The 19,775-nt window shown below is 32.0% G+C and overlaps 2 protein-coding genes across 3 annotated transcripts in view; one reads left to right on the top strand and one right to left on the bottom strand.

The window, feature by feature from the left end:
* The window catches only part of LOC126837404 (homeobox protein orthopedia-like), a 29,243-nt gene extending 9,695 nt beyond the window's left edge, over positions 1-19,548 (top strand). Inside the window, exons 3-6 of one of the 2 annotated variants that reach the window (XM_050571316.1) lie at positions 13,853-14,039; positions 14,950-15,090; positions 17,844-17,937; positions 18,406-19,548. In XM_050571316.1, coding sequence (XP_050427273.1) covers positions 13,853-14,039; positions 14,950-15,090; positions 17,844-17,914 — 399 coding nt within the window. In that variant the 3' untranslated portion in view covers positions 17,915-17,937; positions 18,406-19,548. The remainder of the gene's footprint in view (positions 1-13,852; positions 14,040-14,949; positions 15,091-17,843; positions 17,938-18,405) is intronic. The other variant, XM_050571317.1, reaches the window with a different exon arrangement.
* Positions 1-19,775, bottom strand: part of LOC126837403 (trans-1,2-dihydrobenzene-1,2-diol dehydrogenase-like) — a 284,532-nt gene that overhangs the window by 142,335 nt on the left and 122,422 nt on the right. The gene's annotated exons all lie outside the window — the stretch shown is intronic.

Raw genomic sequence — 19,775 nt, 5'->3', positions numbered from 1 at the left:
AGACCGCTTCATAAGTATGGTAGACCAGTGAAGCGATTGGTCAGTCTCTTCACCTCATACCAGTATCATCCCAGTCATCCCATGCCTGGCGCTATTCCCACTTTTTCTGGCATCTCTCTGTTGAACTTTCGTCCCCATGCGTCTGACCTAATAAACTATAAAAAAAGCTAGCTTTGAGTTTTCTAAGGAAAAGCAAATCTGAGAAATTATGTGTCGAGATGTTCAATTAAAATAAGGATATCATACTCATTAAGAGCCAATTCGACTTACGATAGGCGGTTCCGACTGGGCGGGGGGAGGAGGGGGTCTTGCGGTGATTTGCGGACGGATTCGCGTGCGCCTAACTTACAATATAATATTTTGGGTAGGTGTGCGCGTAATATATAATATGATGTTATTTACGCGCGCGTGTATGAATGTTATGCGCACACATAATATAATATTATAATAATATGCCAAAATAAATAAAACCGGCGCTGTCACATTATACAACGCAATATTGCGCGGCGGTGGTGGTGATCGTGCGTGCGGGCGAGGCGGCAACGGACGAAGAGCCGAGCACATTACACCCGCGGGATTTCCCGGCAACGGTGCGGTGGCGGTGTCGGCTACGGAGACATGTGGCGTGGAGCCGGTGATGCGCGCAAGGGATGCGGAGGACAGGGTTTAATGGCGTATTTATAATTTAGCATCGGCGCGGGGCACCCCGCCGCCGCCGACCACAATGGATAACTAGTGTTGAGCTCCTCTCCAGGGACGCTATAACTCAGCCGCCGCCGCGCTTACTTCTCTCCAAGTGACGCCGCATCATCGAGCGTACACCGTTCTTTCGCTTTTCTTCCTTGCTCGCGCGCCGCCCCGAGACAAGTATTTGCTTTTAAAAACTGAAAACTTTTGGCCGCCGCTTCTCCTTTTATACATCACTCACTCCCCTCCCATGCTCTCCTCATAATATCCGTATCATCAGTGACTCTCCCTAAATCTGTGTATCATTATCATTATTATTATATATATAAATATATATCTATAAGTATTTGTAATCGGCAGCAATACATTTGGGAATTCATTTGGCATGCCAAAGTGCTTGCATAAAAATATTATTAAAGACAAATGACGCTTATATCACACATCCACTTAATAAAATTGTCAGTTTTCAGTTAACACCACTTAATATTTTTTAAGGACCAAATAATAGGCAGTTCTTTCTCCGATACATTGCACAGAGGAATCTCTACGTTAGTTTGTCGGAATACACGTTAGTTAATTTATTATATTATAAACGACGCGACGTTTATCAATAAAAAATCCCAAATTATAAGAAAAAAAATATTCATATAAATTGTATATAAAACGCAATTTATGTTAGTATTGAATCAATCGTGGATTTCTAAGTACTTAAATCATTGAGGAATACAAATTTTAATCTTTACCTACGGCTCTATTCACGGTTAATATTTAATATTCTTTGGGTACTTTCGACATCAAATAAGATTTGATTAAACGTTCTACGATTCTAAATAACAATGACCAATGACCATCTAAAAAAGTTTTTGTAAAAAGATAGAAACATTGTTTCATGTATTGTAAAAGTTAAACCCGATTTCTATACTCTCAAAAAAGAACGAGTAGTTTTTGACCTAAGTAATTAAAAACAATTCAAATTAAAAAAAATATTCAAATTAAACAATTTTTGTTTATAATTCCTCACCTTTAGTTATTTTATTTTATTGTTTAAGAATGAATAAGGATTAACATTTAATCTAGTTTATTATTCAGTTTACAGTTTTTTTTATTATTATAAACTATACCGAGTGATTCTTTTAACTCCCTACACTAGTAACATTAGTACACTAATTTCTATTACTTAGTGTTTCTTTTTGACAACATTTTTATTTATGTCATAGTAGACTATTAGACAATATTCACATTTTTATCTTTTTTTCTTATTCGCTAAGGTTTTATCAACTTTTGATACTTAAACAGTAACATATATAAACAGCAAATTTTAACTTTATAAAACTGAAATAATTAATTAACAAAAACTAATTTTTTAATTATGCCACGATCGATGCCACGAAAATGTTATGAAGATTCAAATGTTATTTTAAAACTTAAATATGAGTATTCTTAGGTACATTACGTTTGAAGTAAAATGAGTTGTTTTCGACCAAAAATATGCAGGTATAAAAGGTCCATTTAAGTAGTGTGCAAACAGTTCCCTCCCAGGTTAGCGATTACTTGAGGAAAAAAAGGAACGTTACCATTTAAGTTTCTAAAAATGATAAAGCTCTAGAAAATACTTAAAAAGATAAAAAATTTAATAATGTCTAATATTGTAGTACAGTACAAACAGATTTTTTTTTTTTTTAACTTTATTTTTGAAAACAAACAATCTGTAATTTAATTTACAATAGGCTTGTATGTGGAAGTAAGATATATTTGGCATGAAACATGTGAGAAAAGTAGCCACCCAATGGCGACACTTACATAGGGCTTTGGTTAATTATGATTTAAGTCACGACACCATCTTAGAATTTTTTTTAAAAAGAAAAACTACAAAATTGCAATTACTTTGAGACAAAGCTAGTGTAGGGCGATAAAAGAATCAACCGGTAATTTTAAATTAATATTAAATGAATATATATTCAAAGGTTAGTAATTATTTGACGTCATAATTGAAGTGGTGAGAATCAAAAGGGTACAAGTAAACATATTTTAAAAAAAATTGTCACTTGTACCATTTTTATTGTAAACGCTAAATTTATTATATGAAAACTTTATTGTAATTAAGGCAGGATTCGGATTATTGCGTTTTAATTCGAAACCAGGTTTAAGGATTAAGTAAGGATAATTAGTATATAAGATCCGGCAAGGTGTGTAGGCGGTCTAATGGTTATCCATTATGCCTATATTATTATAGTTACCCGTTGAGTACGTTATGCTATACAATTCTTGTGTATTATTATTATACACTATTCGCAATCTACAACGTAAATCAAGTAAACACGATACCGGCCCTCGATGAAATTAAGGGCACATATTTAGAGACCTTTAATTAATATACATCTCATCGAGTATAGTGTTAATTATTACATTTGATAAGTAAACGATCGTGCGGTTATTTCGGGCAAAATACAACATAGTAGTACATTGTAGTATATTGTACATTGTGTATTATAATAACATTATAGTTTAAACAACGTGGCCACAACAAAATAGTGGCTATTGGCCTAGTACAGCAGCAGAGTTTTGGTGGCAGTGTGAAATGAGTTTTTGTTCTGTTTTTTTTTTTTTGTCGTCCGAGACTGCGTGTGCCAAACCGGATGAGAGATCATTTATTAACCTGGGCTTCCATTAGACAGTCTATCTGTCACCCCCGGGGGTAGTAGTCTACACGCAGTTAATGCGCAAACCTTGTCCGGGAACCCCGTGCTATATTGATTCGGCGGGGCGGATTTAGCGCATTCGCCAACGCTCGACGTGCTTTGACTGGGACTTGCGCAAGACCCGGAAGTAGAAAAACAAATGGGAAACGCTTAAGGTTTGGCCCGGCGAAATGCGTTTTATTTATTTTTATTACGGCCGCCAATCGGAAACGGCCAAAGGAACCTACTACTACTCGTATTTGATTTTATCGTTTGTAGGTATCGTATTAGGTATCTATACCTAATACCGACCCGTTTAGGATTTTATTACTGAAATTATTCCATAGCGATTAGTGCTTTGCATTGGCCTTCGACGCAGCGCTCGATTAAAATACCGGCAAAAAAAAACTGACACAAAAATACAGACAATAAATAATATTATTATTAGAGCATTGCAACCGTTTAGTTCGTTTAGCCAAAAACCCTTAATATAAATTCATATGTATGTTAATTTAAAATTCGTTTTTAATATTTGAGCACACTGTGTTTATTCGGTTTCACGACAAGTAATAATAGCTAATAACTCAAATGTTTTAAATTTGTATTTTTTAATTTCTTGTACTTTATGCGTTTGTAGTAAAAATTATTTAGTGAATATTTTCATTTTATATCTATTAAAAAAATATTTTGTCAGTATTGAAGTAATAGTAATGAAGTATTGTATTTTTTTATTACAATTTTATCTCATATATGTTTATACAATAAAAATTAAAACGTTGCTTTCCATTAGATCCAGACTTTAAAAAAGTAAATTCCTGTTAAAAAAAAATATAATACCTTCAATTTTCAGGTGTTAGTGAATAGGGCATTATCTATTTTCAGGGCTGAAGTTTATTGTACATGATATTCGCTTGTCTCTAATTTCAAACATTTTGATTATAAGGAATAATTTTATTTAATCAGAACCAAAAACATAAGTCGTAAATATTTAAATTTTCAAATTTTAATTGAATTAAAATTTAATATCAAATAGTTGTTGACTTTTTTTTAAACTAAGTTAATTAACTTTATTTATCAATTTTAATAATAAATAAAGTTGTTTGTTCTATACACCATGGATAATACAGGGTAATTAATTTAACGTAAGACATTTGTTTTATTGAAAACAATTATTACAATAATGTATATACTACAATAGGTATAGTTAATTAACTTTCTGAAAATAGAATAATTTGCCGACAATTTTGACAGGTCGTTAACAAGTTTAAAATTTAGGACGAGTGAAAGTTTGGAATGTAGAATTATTTTTATATGCGGGCTTCAATAACTGTAAGAATAGTCATCCAAAACTGGTAATCGACTAGTTAAAATGTTCAGCAAACTATTTTTAATTTAAAAAGGTAATTAAATATAAGTTTAAGTTTCAAAAGTTTATAGCGCCCTGGAAAATTCTAAAAAAGTTAAGTATTAGGTTATTTTATAATATTGTACAATAAGATAAATAAAAATATGTTCAAAAAGAACACCTAAAATGTTTTAACTATTTTCCGAACGAAAGAGTGGTTTACGTCAAATCGATCACTCTGTATTATTCATGTATATCACAAGTAGCATAGTTATGACTTATGAGCGTGTAATAGCTTAATCGGGTTTGACTCGGTAGTCTTCACCTTCGGATGAGACCAAAAACGAGGTTGGTCAAGCAAAATCAATTCGTTTCAATCATTCGAGTTGTTATTGAAATTCTGTAAAGATTGCCGACTTATATTGGTGTTAAACTTTAGGCGATTTCTCCTTCCGAATCCTCTTAAGACCGCACGGCTTATCGTTTTGCGCCGACGACAAAGTTCGGCAAACTTTCTATACCTATAGTAATAATACTATGTCTTTAACGGCCACCGGAATATTCAAAAGATTAAGAACAACCGATTACCGAGATTAGGAATAAACTGCTACACTGTTCAATCAATTTATTTATGATACTCCCCAACAACACGGCTACTGTATTACGGTATTATTATAACTTTTAAAATAACTAAATTGCTTTTTCGAAAATTGTTTAAAACCGTGGACTCAATTACATACTGTTGTAAAGCAGCTAAAATTGTTTACAGACAGTACTATAACCAACTGCCAAGTAAACTTATATGCCTACACTAGCATATTAATCGTCTAAAATTATTATTATTATATATCTCACTTTGGGCGCTTAAAAAAAATTAAATAATTAGTTAAGTAGTGGTGTCCTTGAAAACTTCACACCAAACAGAGTATGAAAATTTTATAAAAAATAATTATCGCCAATGACCAATTTAATTTCACTATCACTATAATAATATATTAATGTGACCTTTTCCTGTTCTATTTACTTATTCGTTTGTCATTTTTTTTACTAATAAAAATATAGGAAACTTTTAGGTATTATTTGAACATTTCATGTTTTTCGGATATTATATACAAGAAATATTATTTTAGACTTTTTCGAGAGACAAGAACTATTATTTTTTATCTCAATTAAAAAAAATCGATGTACAAATAATTAATTAAAAATACTTGTTATGTAGATTTATGAAATTAATAGTTCTCCGACCTTTTTAGTGTTTTATACACAGAAGAGGAACAGACAGTTAAACAGTCGTAACAGACACAACAGTGCCTACATTAGTTTCGTATATTGCAACATTGTATTGCAAACAATAAATCACCTATCTAGGAAACGCAAGACTTATGGATAGATCAAGGGTTCTGTAAATCCTTTTAGTGCCTACACGTCAATGCACATAATATATTATATACAGCATCATACATACCTATATAGTCGTAGTATACCGTATAGAGGTTGTATAGACTACTATAAATCACCAAACTTTTTTCTTGTGTATACGACTTAAAATTTAAGATAATTGCTTTATTTTATAAAATGTTTTATGTTGTTTAAAACAAACGTGTCTAATAATAAGGTGAGTTTGTGTGTGGGTGTTTTTTTATTAATGGGATTCCATGCACTGTTTTTTAGAAGTTTTGTATAGACGATATTTAAAAAAAAGAGGTTTTAATAAATTTCGACCCTGTCAATTAATTTACCGGTTAATTTGTATAAGCTCAAGGTATTATTTTTAATTTATATAATTGTCTCTATGAGTCAAAGACATTTTAGTTTAATTTCGACCAAAAAGCCAGACAAAATTTCGTCTACATAGGATGGTCCAATTTCAATTCTGTAAAGAGATTCGAGTTCTTTGGCTAATTTGCTGTTATGTAGGAAGCCAATTTTCATTTAAAATTGTCAGTTTCTTGCAATTAAATAAATTAAATTTGCAAATTTTTTAATTTTAATACCAAATTTGTTTCCATAAAAAAGACAAAAAATCAAAAATCTGTTTCCTACATAACCTAGTAAAGTTGCCAAAGAACTCGTATATCTTTATAAAATTTAAATCAAATGATCCTAAGTAATCGAAATGTTGTCTGGCTTTTTGACCTCTTGGACTCCTTAATCATTTCTTCATAAATAAATATCATGGGTCTTATTCATCCAGTTTTAGCAAAGTTTTATTTGAGTTATCGTAAATTAACCGTCGTAGGTCAAAGTTCGATGGTGAATTTTGTATGATATACCTATTTTCTCATCCCTTGGTTGCACAAACAGTCGACAAAAATAACGGCTCATTAAACTTTAACGGACCAATCACTGGGCAGCTAAATATTTAAAGGTTCATTAAACAATTATGGTGCGCTTATGGAACCCGGCATAAGACTCGGATGTGAGATGCGGATGATAATTATTAATATAAATTTCATATTGATATATTTGATTATTCGTATTATCATTATAACTATTGTAATATATAACAATAATATTGGTCTTTTATGATTTGGAACTTATACATGGGGGAGGGGGGGATTTAGTGTTGATATTGATTTGTTAATTATTGTAACGTTACACACTTAATTATCATATTTTTCTACACAAATACAAATTTTTGTCGGAGCGTCTATGGTTCTATACATGTTGTAGTAGTATCACTTGTCTTGTACGTCTCGTGTCCCTGCGATAATCTCACATGCAAACAGTACATACAAGAGTAAAATATTATGCGTGCGGGGTGAAACATTAGTTGGCAGTATAATATTATATTAATACCGTTTATGTGCACTCTGTATAATGCCAGTTGTAAACCAGAGCGTATTGTGCGGTTCGTTTACATCATATTATTATCATAAAAGTGTGTACAACCCCCATACATAATAATAATATTATTATTATGTGATATTATATTATTGAGTCCGGGTTAGTGATGGTGGTTATCCCTTTACAAGGTTTACGAGGTCACCCGTATGTGTGTGTGTGTGTTTTCATTTCGACCGAATCGGTTTGATTTATGACTGGTAATATTATTATGGTGTGCACCCGCAACGTTAATTAGACGGATGATCCGAGGCCGTCGGAGGGGAGGGGTCGACCCCTAACTGCGGCAAAGATGTGCTTACACAAATGCAAACCCTTTTCACGGGGTTTACCGTTTTTCGATTCCGGATTTTGATCGTGACCAGAAATGAAAAAAAAATCAAAATCCAATTAAATCTGTCAGCTGCTTCGATGTGTGTGAGTCACGGCTGTTCGTCAAACACCTTGACGTCGGTACCGCTGGTATCCAATGTATTTACGTGGACAGTCTGCACCATAATAACATAACAAAAGGACTAATAAAATAATATTAGGTACTCATCAAAGTATAGGCAATTTTTCAAATCGGAACATCAACTATAGTGTATACTCATTAATTAATACAGTAATGAGGACTCTTTTTTGCTCATTATTTTTTTTTTCTGTCAGACTATCGCAATCGTTTCTATAGACGAAATTACAATTTGTTTTAACCAAAATAGTTTAGCGCAATTCAAAACTATAGGTGTCCCATAAAGTGCGCAACTTTTAAAAAAATAATAAAACAGTTACATGTTATTGAATGTAAATATATATGAATATATGCATTTTCATTGATATGTTTCATTATTTTTTTAAAAGTTGCGCACTTTATGGGACACCATATACAACATCTTGAAATTATTGTTGTTGTGAAACTACCTGCAAATTTTCACAGTAAATAAAGAAGATTTGTTTTCAAGCTTTTTTTAATAATAAATAATAAATAACAGTTATATAAAAAATAATATCGAATACAACAACAAAAATTTAAATAACTAACAGTACCTAAAGAAAAAATCATAAGTCTCAATACAAAATTTAAATAATATTACTGCATTCACGCATCATCCTATATATGGGGGCATTTTTAGCAAAAATGTGTGCTACTAAATGGTAAATAAAATTATCTCTGAAGACTAGTATTACTGGGTACAAGAATATGCAATAATTTGTTAAAAAAAATACTAAAAACCCTAGCTTAAAAATACATAGAAAACAAATATTAGACCTATCAAAATAAAAATTCAGCGTAAATAATAGTCTCTTATCTATTTTTCTATGAAAATTTAGTGTACTGAGTACTGTCACAGTCTATATTTATAGTATCAATTCGCACAAACCCTGTTTTAACTTTAAAAATTCCCGAAATATTTTAGTATTAATTATTTGTTAATTTAAAGTTCTGTTCATGAAATAGTTATTTTCAATACAAAATGTTTCCAATATGACTTCTCTGTCTTTTATAACAATTATAGAAACCATACAATTGGCTCGAGTTTTGTTTTACGCAAATTGAATAGAAAAACAAATTTTCAAAAGGCTGGGCCACAAAGCCTGCGCTGCGCAGACAAGGGCCCAATCCCTTAAATGTCCGGTTTTGTTGTGTGTAAAATCCGGCACTACGTAGCACCTCCCGGTCGGGGCACGAGGGGAGTTAAGTGTTGCTTATTTCACGGGTCATTCCCGTCCATTTGGTATTCGCCGGCTTTGCGGCCCCCGGGGGCCATTCCCCGCGCAGCGTTCCGGCAAAACGTGTACACAGTATATATAAAACATCATAATATATTATCATACCTACTATGTGTACACACATGAACACGAGAAATCGGACCCTCGTGTGTGCGCACCGCCGTGTAAATCCCGAAATAATTCTAGTGTATTATTATGTGACCGCTAAGTTTCGGATTGTTGTCGCGTGGGCAAGGGAGAGAAAGAATGGGTTCAATTTTGGCATTTTTTTTTTTTTTTTTGTAGCTTTTCCGTGGTACGTTCGTGGTATGTACACACACACATACACGGAAAACCGGCTATAAATCTATTGGCCGGCAAATCCCGGTCGCCACTGTAACACATATATACCTACACACAACAAGCCGTTATGTGTAACGCGCGTGTAGTGTGTCTGACCACGAGGGAAGAAAACGGCGGGCTAAGCCATTGCGTTTTTGGGGTTGCCGCAAAAATCCTCAAGAAATATCAGCTACAACCTTTTCCCCGGCCGCCATTCGGTCACATTTTTATGGTCCCAACAGCTCTCCTCCCGCCCGAAACGGCCACGGGTTTTCATTTTAAATCCCGCAGTCGCCGCCGTTTGCCATAAACAACATGCCGCAGCGGCGCCCGACTAAAATACACAAAAAGAGCTCGCCCGAAAACACACACACACACAATAGCTATTATATGGGCTTAGGTGGCAAATAAACCGTAATTGTTCTATACGTTTGAATTATCTGTGCCAAAGTCATTATAGTTTCATATACCAAATCGCATAAACGCCATCAGCTTACTAATTAATTAATTAGGTTAGGTATCTAAGGAATAGGGATTGCATAACATTTTAATAGACGTTCTACTGACTGGAGTTTAGGTTAGTTTTGGAAAAATTAAAAATAGATACGTTTGATAGCTGTTAGCCATTTGGTTTTAACTTTAACTAAAATTTTAAATTTAATGCTTCCTCGTCTTAGATCTTCGCCTTTCGACTCTGGATGAGAACAAATATGATTTTAGCTGGTAAAAACGCTTTTTCCAAACTTTTAAAGTTTAAAACCGTAAGTACACAAGTATTTCTACTCCTCCTCAAAGTTCTTATAATTTCAGTAGTACAAATATAGTAAAATTACTAAATTTAAAAGATTTATTTTGTGTGACTGTAAAAAATAGCTTAGTTTGATTTTCAGAAAAATAAGTTGTATTATTTTAGTTTTATTTCTTTTTTTTTTAATTTTACAACACACAAAATAATTCATATTTGTTTGTATAAAATATAATTTTAGAATGATTATAAAAAATTGTTTTAGAATTCCATAGGTTTCAATAAGAAATGTAAAAATTGAGTATTGAAGAATTGAATTGTTATATTTTTACAGAAATTTAAAAAAAACAAGATGTTGTATGATTTGACAATTTTAATTTTCTATATTATAGAATATAGCCTATGGACTAATTAATTATATTATCAAGCAATAGTTTGTTCTTATAACGGGACATATATTTTATCCCAATTATTACACATAAAGGCGTTATATTATTTTTGAATAAAGAGGAGAAATAATATTTTCTTTCTAAACATTTTTTATTTTACATTCTAATTGCAAAATGGAAATAAAACGTATATTATTTCTTTAAAACTAGTTTAATTATGTTCTAAAATTGATCTAGATAAAAAGATCTTTATCCTACTTAGATCTTATTGTTTTTTTTTTATCTAAACAGTAAACCACACTGTACATAATTATATGTATAAATTACAATATTTTATATACGTGTATTTGTTATCGATACGTTAGTATCGTATGTTAATCGAAACGTACCTGTCAAAAAAACTTGGTATCTTTTGTTTATTCCTATGGGTACATGATAACACGATAATATTACCCACCTATATATCCGGCACAGCGTCGGGTTTATAATAATTATATTATTAGTTATATGGCAAATTTAAACGACAATGAACTTGTTGTTTGTGTTTATTAAGCAAGAGGGCGAGGGGACGAAACGAAATTGGACAAAAAAAAAAGACCAATATAAAAAGGCTTCCAGATTCCATTTGTCATCCCGTCGGTTCTGCGGCTACAGCGCGTAATATACTAATATACACAATATGCGTGCCAGGGGAAGAGAGATTTTTACGATCCGTGAAAAGACTCGGCGGCGCTCGCAGTGATTGAAGTCCGGTGTGAGTGTGTGCGTATGCGTATGTATATACTTGTACATGACTTGGTTACTGCGGGTGTGGGGTCCGGGGCGGAGGGTGAAGTTTATTGGTTTATGAATTTTGTATTACGCGTCGCCCGACCGTAATATGTACGGCGCACGAATCCAACAAGTCGCGCGCGCGTGTGTATGTGCGTTAGCTTTACAACAAAGCGAAGTGGGAAACTGAGAGGGAGGGGGTGGCGCAGACGCGCGTTATAATAATGTACTGTATACGGCCGCCGCCGCCGACAAACAGACGAACAAACGGTATGATTTCACCATTAGCGGATTAATGGACGTGTACACACCGCGTGCGGCGGGTGCAGCGATTTATTACAAACGTATCGGGCCCCCGGGTGTCGACACCCGCGGTCGGCCCGTGACCCGCGCGGTGTTGGTAAGGGCGAGGGCCGGCCGAGTAAATTGAACGCTAAATTACCTAAACGCGAGGGCCTGCGAACGTAATGATACATTGTAATAATAATATGTACTTTTTTGGCCGCGGAAAGGCGGCAAGGATAGCTGACCTTACACGTATAAAATTAAATAATTTATATAAATACATTTTACAAAAAAAATCTTGTTTGGAATAACTAATAGTTTTTTTTTTTGAAAATAATACATTGATAATTTATTTTATTTTATTGATATTATGTAACATAAAATTGGTCACCAAAAATGATAATATTTCATATCATTTAAAACACTATATTTTGTTATTATTATTTGTTTGTGTTTTTAATTTCTTATTTATAGGTACATAGTTACTTTTTAAATTTAAAAAAAAATTAGTTTTTTTATACGTTTTTGGATAATTTCAATTACTAATACTTTTTCCAATTTCCTAGAAAATCACGTTTTTCTTAGTTTTTTAGCTTCGATGTTTTATTTAAGACACTTGTTGTAGGTAATAATACTGCCAGGTTTTTAAAATCAGCCTAATATTTTATTTATGTGCAATAATAGGGTCGGCTTAATGTTTTGTGAATGTTAGCGATACGTTCTGATGTTGAAATAAAAACAGATAAATTCTCAAAAATTGGCTTAAAAATGGAAAAAATTGAACTGCGTTTTCAAAATATTTTTAGTATAAGCAACAACCAAACATTTTATAGCTGACCAATGTACAGTTAAGTCTATTTTGTCAAAATGTTGTTGTCTACATATTAGACTTTAAAGTACCAATCTATCCAGTAACTATTATCAAATTGGGAAATAAAATCAAAGTTAAAAAAATTACCATTTTTATATAGGTATCAAGTACGCATAAAAAGGTCCTTAAAACATATTAGTAAAAACTTTAATACTAACGTAGCTATTTATTATAGACGTGTATCGTATGCACATTTTGCTTAAAAAACGTTGTACAATTTCGCATTTAGGTAAGTTTACATTTTGTCTTGTGTTCGACTTAATATTATTTTTACTTACTACTATTGTTTATGAGGTTGCGCTACAAACTCGGCTGGGTAACGCTATTCCTCTGTGCGCACCCTCGCGTTTACCATAGTACAATATGTAGACGATTTGCATGTAATACATGATATTTTCGCTTTATAAGCACACATTATACATGTAGGGGTGAAAAAAATTAACTTCCCTGTCGTCAGAAGACATGAATAAATTGGTTTTCATTCGGTAATCCCCAGGTCAGCCGGATTACGGGATTATCAGATACCACCCCACGGTTTTTATTACTTTTCAGACGAATGTGGGGGTGTGCTAGTATTTGATATATTATTATTTCAGTGAGAAATTATACCTACCTAAAACTCAAATATTGCTTGTATTTTTTTTATATTTAACAGACATACGTGCACAACATGCTATTTACTTTAACAGTATTATAGTTAAATGTTAAAACCTTTGCATACACTTTATTGTTAATATAGCGGTTTATTATTGTAGTAGAAACGATACAAACCCCAAAAAAATAATTTAATTATTCATTTTTTAGACGTCTAGTAATTTTCATAGTACATAATAAATATATATTACACTATAATGGTCATTTGCATTAACTTCGCTTAACATTTAAGTACAGTTCGCAGTGCTGTTAAACAATCTTAAATTTCAAGTATAGTAGGTGTTAACGACCATTAATAGTTTGAATATATTTGCTAATTTATTGTTTTTTAATCAGTATTATAATTTAGACTATAGATAATTCTTGATCTGTAAATTAATAGTGAAAACATATTTTGTAACACGCGTGTCGCCATTGTATTTACACAATATTGTTTTGTTCGCCCCAAAGACTAGAAAAATGTTGAGCTCGTATTAAAATGATCAGTACAATATTTAATACTAATATCAGCAGGTTTTTCCAAAAATATTACATTTTGAAAATTTGTTGCAGGTTTGGTTTCAAAACAGACGTGCCAAATGGAAAAAGCGCAAGAAATCTACAAACGTTTTCCGAACGCCCGGAGCCCTGTTGCCTTCTCACGGTTTACCGCCCTTTGGAACTATGAGCGATAGCTTATGTCCAACATCAATGTTCAGCTCTCCGGACACGAGATGGGGCGTTACAGGCATGACAACTGGTACGATAGATAAAACTATATCCTTATTAATTAAATATAGGTTTTCACTTAGTCAATAGTCGATTGATGCTCTCTGTTGAGCAACTCTAGAGCAAACTATTGCGGTTTTCAGTTCTTACTTTATCATACCAAAATTATTAACAAAAAGTCTAATTTAATATTACAAATTTCGGTGTTCGCGATTAAAGTAAATTACTTCCGTGATATAAAACATTATGCATCACTTCTAACCATAGAATAAAAGCTGTAACATCGTACGCCCTGTACTCAGAAACGAAGTAATTAAGAAGGCGAGTGACAGTGTGACACTTTTTTTATAAATTGTTAAACACTGCGCAGTATTATTCTTATTAAATGTACAGATCTTAGATGATTTACAATGGATAGAGCACCTGCCTATCTTAGCTGGGGAACACGTTGTGTATAGCATCGAACCGAACCGAATGATCGAATAAACATACATGCGTAGTACATTTCCACAACACTACACCGCATGCGCAATTGATCAAATGTATGTTGATCGGCCATTGACTCTAAGATGTTGGACACAGAGCTATCGCTATGTATGTTCTATCCATTGTATATGATCTAAGGTACAGTTCAAAAGATAAATTCAAATTTCACATGATAATAATATAATTGATAAGGCATATGTTTTGTATCACATTGTCTATAAATATGTACCAAAGAAATGTAATTTCGTCATTTTGGTCACACTGCAGCTCGACTTTTCTCTTACTTTATAATATTTACTTATTGCAACCCTCTGCTTCTAACGTCGAAAATACACCACTACATTGAATTATTCAATTATTGCGTCCAGTGGCCTAAATTATGCCAATTTATTAGGCCGCTTAATAAAATATGTACACACACAAACATTCATGTATTAAAAAAAACGTATTTCTAGGGCTAAGTCAGTTAGCCAGCGGTACGGTTACCATGAGCGGATACAGTCACCAGAATTCCACGCTCAGCTCTGTGCCGATCACCACAATGGCCACCAACACCCAAAACATGTATCAGGCCCATTACGGTCTAAATTCATTAGGTAAGCTAATATACTATTTATGATTGCGTAGTTATAAAATAGTTAAATTTATTTAAGGTCTTTTCGACCTTTGTGAGGTTTTTACTCGACGTTATACTAAAGAACTTAAAAAAAAAAAATGATCACCATCAGCTACTCAAAAATATAAACAATTAAATAAATCAAGCACCGCGTATGGAAATATTTTGTTTGTTTAGTAGAAAGCTTAGGGTAGCCACTCGTTTTTTAAGATATGAAATTGATATTAAGAAATATGCTTCGGTACAGAAATACGTATCTGTGAGTATTATTCGAATAATGTTAAGTAAACAATAGTGTTGAAAGTGTTATTGAAATTTAATGAAAACCTTTACGCCTACTACTAATTAACTCAACCCTATACACGGCCTATACAGGTTAATTGATGGTAAACTTTAGGACTAGCATACTATTCTGAAGTGAAGAGACAATTTAACTTTTGGAACTGAAAAAAAAGTAAATAATATTAAATTCATGGTAATGAGAATACAAATTGTTAAACGGCATAATAATACTAACACTATTATTACTTCTAGTAATAGTAGGTACTTCTACAGTTAACATTTTCTATCAACTTATAAGAGCCGATTAGTTTGATCATCGTGTGTAATCGCAATGAATTGTTTCCAACATTTTACTCTAATCTCGCTTTGAATATTTTATGTTCATTTATTATTACAGCTATGGTCTTTTTATTTTTATTCTGATGGCACATGTCGGTAGGGTTTTTTGTATAACATAAATCCTAGACGCTCGTTAACATGTGTACGGCATTCAGAATTCTGTACAGAAAACAAATAACATGAGCATATAATTGTAACGACTATAACAAAAAATAATAACGTGTTAATCTATTTACTTGAAAAAGTTTGTACCCTTTGTTCTAACTACTAATTGGCATATCGCGTTCATTACCGCTTGTACCTAGTCAATGAGCTCAAACATTATTATGAAACAAGTTATAATAAATTGGTCGGCAATTAACCCTTAACTATACAACTCACCCACGAACCTTCAGTGAACATGATGTTTAATAGTTATAATTAAGTATAATCTACTTAGATTAGACAAATATGACGGTTAAAACTTAAAACTTTTCTAATTGTTTACTTACTTATATTGATATTAGTGTCCAGTGTTACCCGAAGTAACCGTACTGTGCCACAGCGTACCCAAATTTTTAAACTAGGAATACTACGAATCGAGTAACATACATTTGTTAGAGATGTTTATTATACACTTACCACAATGCATTTTAAACATCACTGGTAGTCTATTAGGCACACAACGAAAAAAAATCAAAATCAATAATAATTATTTTAATCAACATTATGTTGTTTGTCATTTTGTTGGGACCTAATAAAATTGAAAAAACAAAGATTTTCAGACGACACGTTTTTACTCGTAGGTAGTGAAAACTGAATAGTTTCAATAGTTCAAGTTTAAAGGCAATAAAGATATTGATGGTGTGGGAAGGGGTGGGGTCAGGTATAAACATTTAAAATATGGACCACCCCAATGGTCACTGATACATTCAATAATAGATGACACATTGAAACATTGAAAAGTGTGAATTTAACTGCTAAATATATCTATTTCTGTAAGTTCAAATATTACCTAGATGTATTACGCGAGATTGGCTAAGCGCAAACGCTGCTTCAGCTACACATGCCACACTACCGTTAAAAACATTTTCGGTCATATATTATTATTATTATTATTACACTAGGTGGGCTGAAGGTGCCTGTAATAAAACGCGTTTCGACATTTTTATACACATGCTCGTGCATTTGACCGGCCGCTAACCATACACCGCGTGTGTTGACACGAATATTTTAACACTCATGTGTTAAGTAATTAAAAATAAAAATAAATACAATAACGCATTCCCTTCCGGACGCAATTCGTGAATGATGTCCATTTTATTTGTTTTAAAAGTGAAACGAATGTGTGTTGGCAGACCACGCAGTACCTATGGTTAAACCTGAAGTCGTTTCTGGCGGGAGAAGTTATAGTGAGTTTTTGTTTAACGATGCAAGAAGGATAATAATTTTATATAGGATATCTGTCGTTTGATGTAGAAGCGACAAACACAAAATATTATATATTTAGTAAAAAAAAGCTAGTAATATAAATACTTTTGAATTGTATAGTCGACGATAACCAACGGTTAGAGTTAAAGCGATTAGATGTAAAATTTAAAAAATTTATTAGCATTCTCAAAATTATGAGTAGGTATTAATAAAAAAGTTATCATTCCTCAAGTACCAAAAAAAAAAACACACCATTGTAAAACCAATACCTTCTTAGCTTCGTGTCGAAGCTCAAAAATATAGTTTTCTGTGCTGTAGTCTAACAAAACAATAATTATAACAAGGTATTCGAATAAAACCGTTTATACAAGGTGTGTACAATAAGTGTGCAATGTCACAAATTACATTTCAATAACCAAACTTGTATTAAATTCCCGCAATAGTGAAATATCTAATAAAAATAAAAATTTAAAAAATAATATTTGACGACTGTGATTTCCAATAATATTTTTTATCATTATGTTATTTAGAAAAATGTAATCGATAAGTTAAAAATTCATATTAAATCAGTATAATAAGTAATAACACATGATTTAATTTATGCATTTTAATTCGGTGAATACCATTTTGTTTTTTTAACTATCAGGCACGCGCATTGAAATTTGAATCTGAAATTATTATTTATGTGTCTTATAATTATAGGCGATTCGGACAAATGGCGTTTTTCAAAAGAACAATTCAAACCTTATTCGGCAGATCCTCAATTTTTTTGAATGAAAAAATATATCATGCGCATGTAAGTAAATCTAAATATTTCACATTATACACCTAAACATGATAGTTGCAATCAAAATAATTGGTATTTAATATAAAATATATAACTGAACCGTTTAAAAGTAAACCCTATACAATTCCATCTTTTCGTTGTGCTCTTAATTTTAGAGAATGTATACAAATCGCGTACAACAGTAGATACCCATCAGCCTAACTCATTAAATAAGTAAATTATACAAAATTTATTTTTCTCATTTAATAAGACGCATCTTAAGTCATCAGTTGGTTTATTTTGAAAAACAATTTGTATAATTAAATGACCGTACGGAAATAATTATACTGTATTTTGGATAAAGGTTTTAGGTACTTAAGTTTTTAAGATGTCAGAATCCCGAATCTTTTTGATGAAATATTTTGTCCGTAATTTGTATGGTTCTGGATTGTTTAGTTATTCCTATACTTAACTGATAAATTGATTTTTGTTTTTCAGACCATATGTTTTAGTCACACGATCAGCAGCCACACAGTTGTACTAGTAATTCGTCGGTTCCAACAAATTCGGAAGTCACGGAGACAATTTAATTTATTTGTATATTAATTTATATTTGATATCATATGTATATATATATATATATATATATACCTATTGGCTATTATATACGTATGATTATTAATTATTATGAGGATGATATGTAATTTATAAATGTATCCATAATATATTATTATATTATATTCGTTTTTCGAAGACTGTAAATATTGTAACGGTATACGATTGGTTCGTCTAAGTGCGCTATACATCCTTTATTCGGCATTTTTCGTTTTTTAAATATTATGTGGTTGCTCAATATAAGAAAATGTATAAAAAAATATTTTCAACAAATTTGAAAGGTTTGAGGAATTAGTACTTTTAAATTTATTACTGTTTTCCTTCGAAAGTACAGTTTTGATTCGCAGTAACACGAGTAACGAGTTACCTACTTTAAAATAACCCGTTTAAAAAAAACTTTACCTAGTTGATCAAAAAATGTCTACAAGAAATATTTCCTCACTTTCCAAATTAAAAAGAGCTACTATCTTTTTTTTAGAGGGGCTAAATATATAACTGAGTTTAGTATCCTTTGACTACCCCATCGGCCACCACAATGCGTCTTAGGGCATTGAACGACAATAACGCATTATCAAAACATTAATTATTATTTACACTCTTAATATCATGCCTTTTTTTTAATTGTTATAATTTTTATTTTATTTTTTACGAAATGTTGTGAGTTAACGGTAAAACTAAAAACGCAATATACCATAGCATACCTAATATAGTCTTACCTCTCCTCCCCCCCTCATGTATGCGTTTTTAGTATTGTATGAATATAATATGTATCGAATGCCCTATATTGTACTTATGTAAAAATATCATTGCTTTAGTCAGAGGCGGACAATATACCCACCTTAAGTTTATAACGGTCTAGAGTACTAAAATATCTCCCAGACTTCCTTGACCAATCCGCCTCTGGCTTTAGTGTCATACACACACATTATAATATTATGAATAAGAATATTACCTATATAAAATAACCTTTTGAAGAATTTTTATTAAGTATATCCGCCTACTAAATTATTTATTAATTATTAAGAAATGGTGTTTTTTTTTTCGAGTACATAGGTAATATTATATAAGAATTAATAAGGTACCCAACGTTGTTGGTTCGATATGACTTTTGTCTAATATTTATTATAACTGTGTTGAATTTAAAAAAAAAATGATCAACAAAAGACAAAATTATGCATTTTATTTTTAATAGTAAAATTAAGGCACTGGTGCCGAATTACGGTAATAAATAAGAATGGCCACCTAGAGTGATC

The sequence above is a fragment of the Adelges cooleyi genome, unplaced genomic scaffold, assembly GCF_023614345.1.
Source record: "Adelges cooleyi isolate 19-005CV unplaced genomic scaffold, UGA_ACOO_1.1 ACOO_flye_CR_arks_rails_tigmint_CR_PRNA_248, whole genome shotgun sequence".
NCBI classification, from domain to species: domain Eukaryota; kingdom Metazoa; phylum Arthropoda; class Insecta; order Hemiptera; family Adelgidae; genus Adelges; species Adelges cooleyi.
This window is presented reverse-complemented; position numbering and strand designations above follow the sequence as displayed.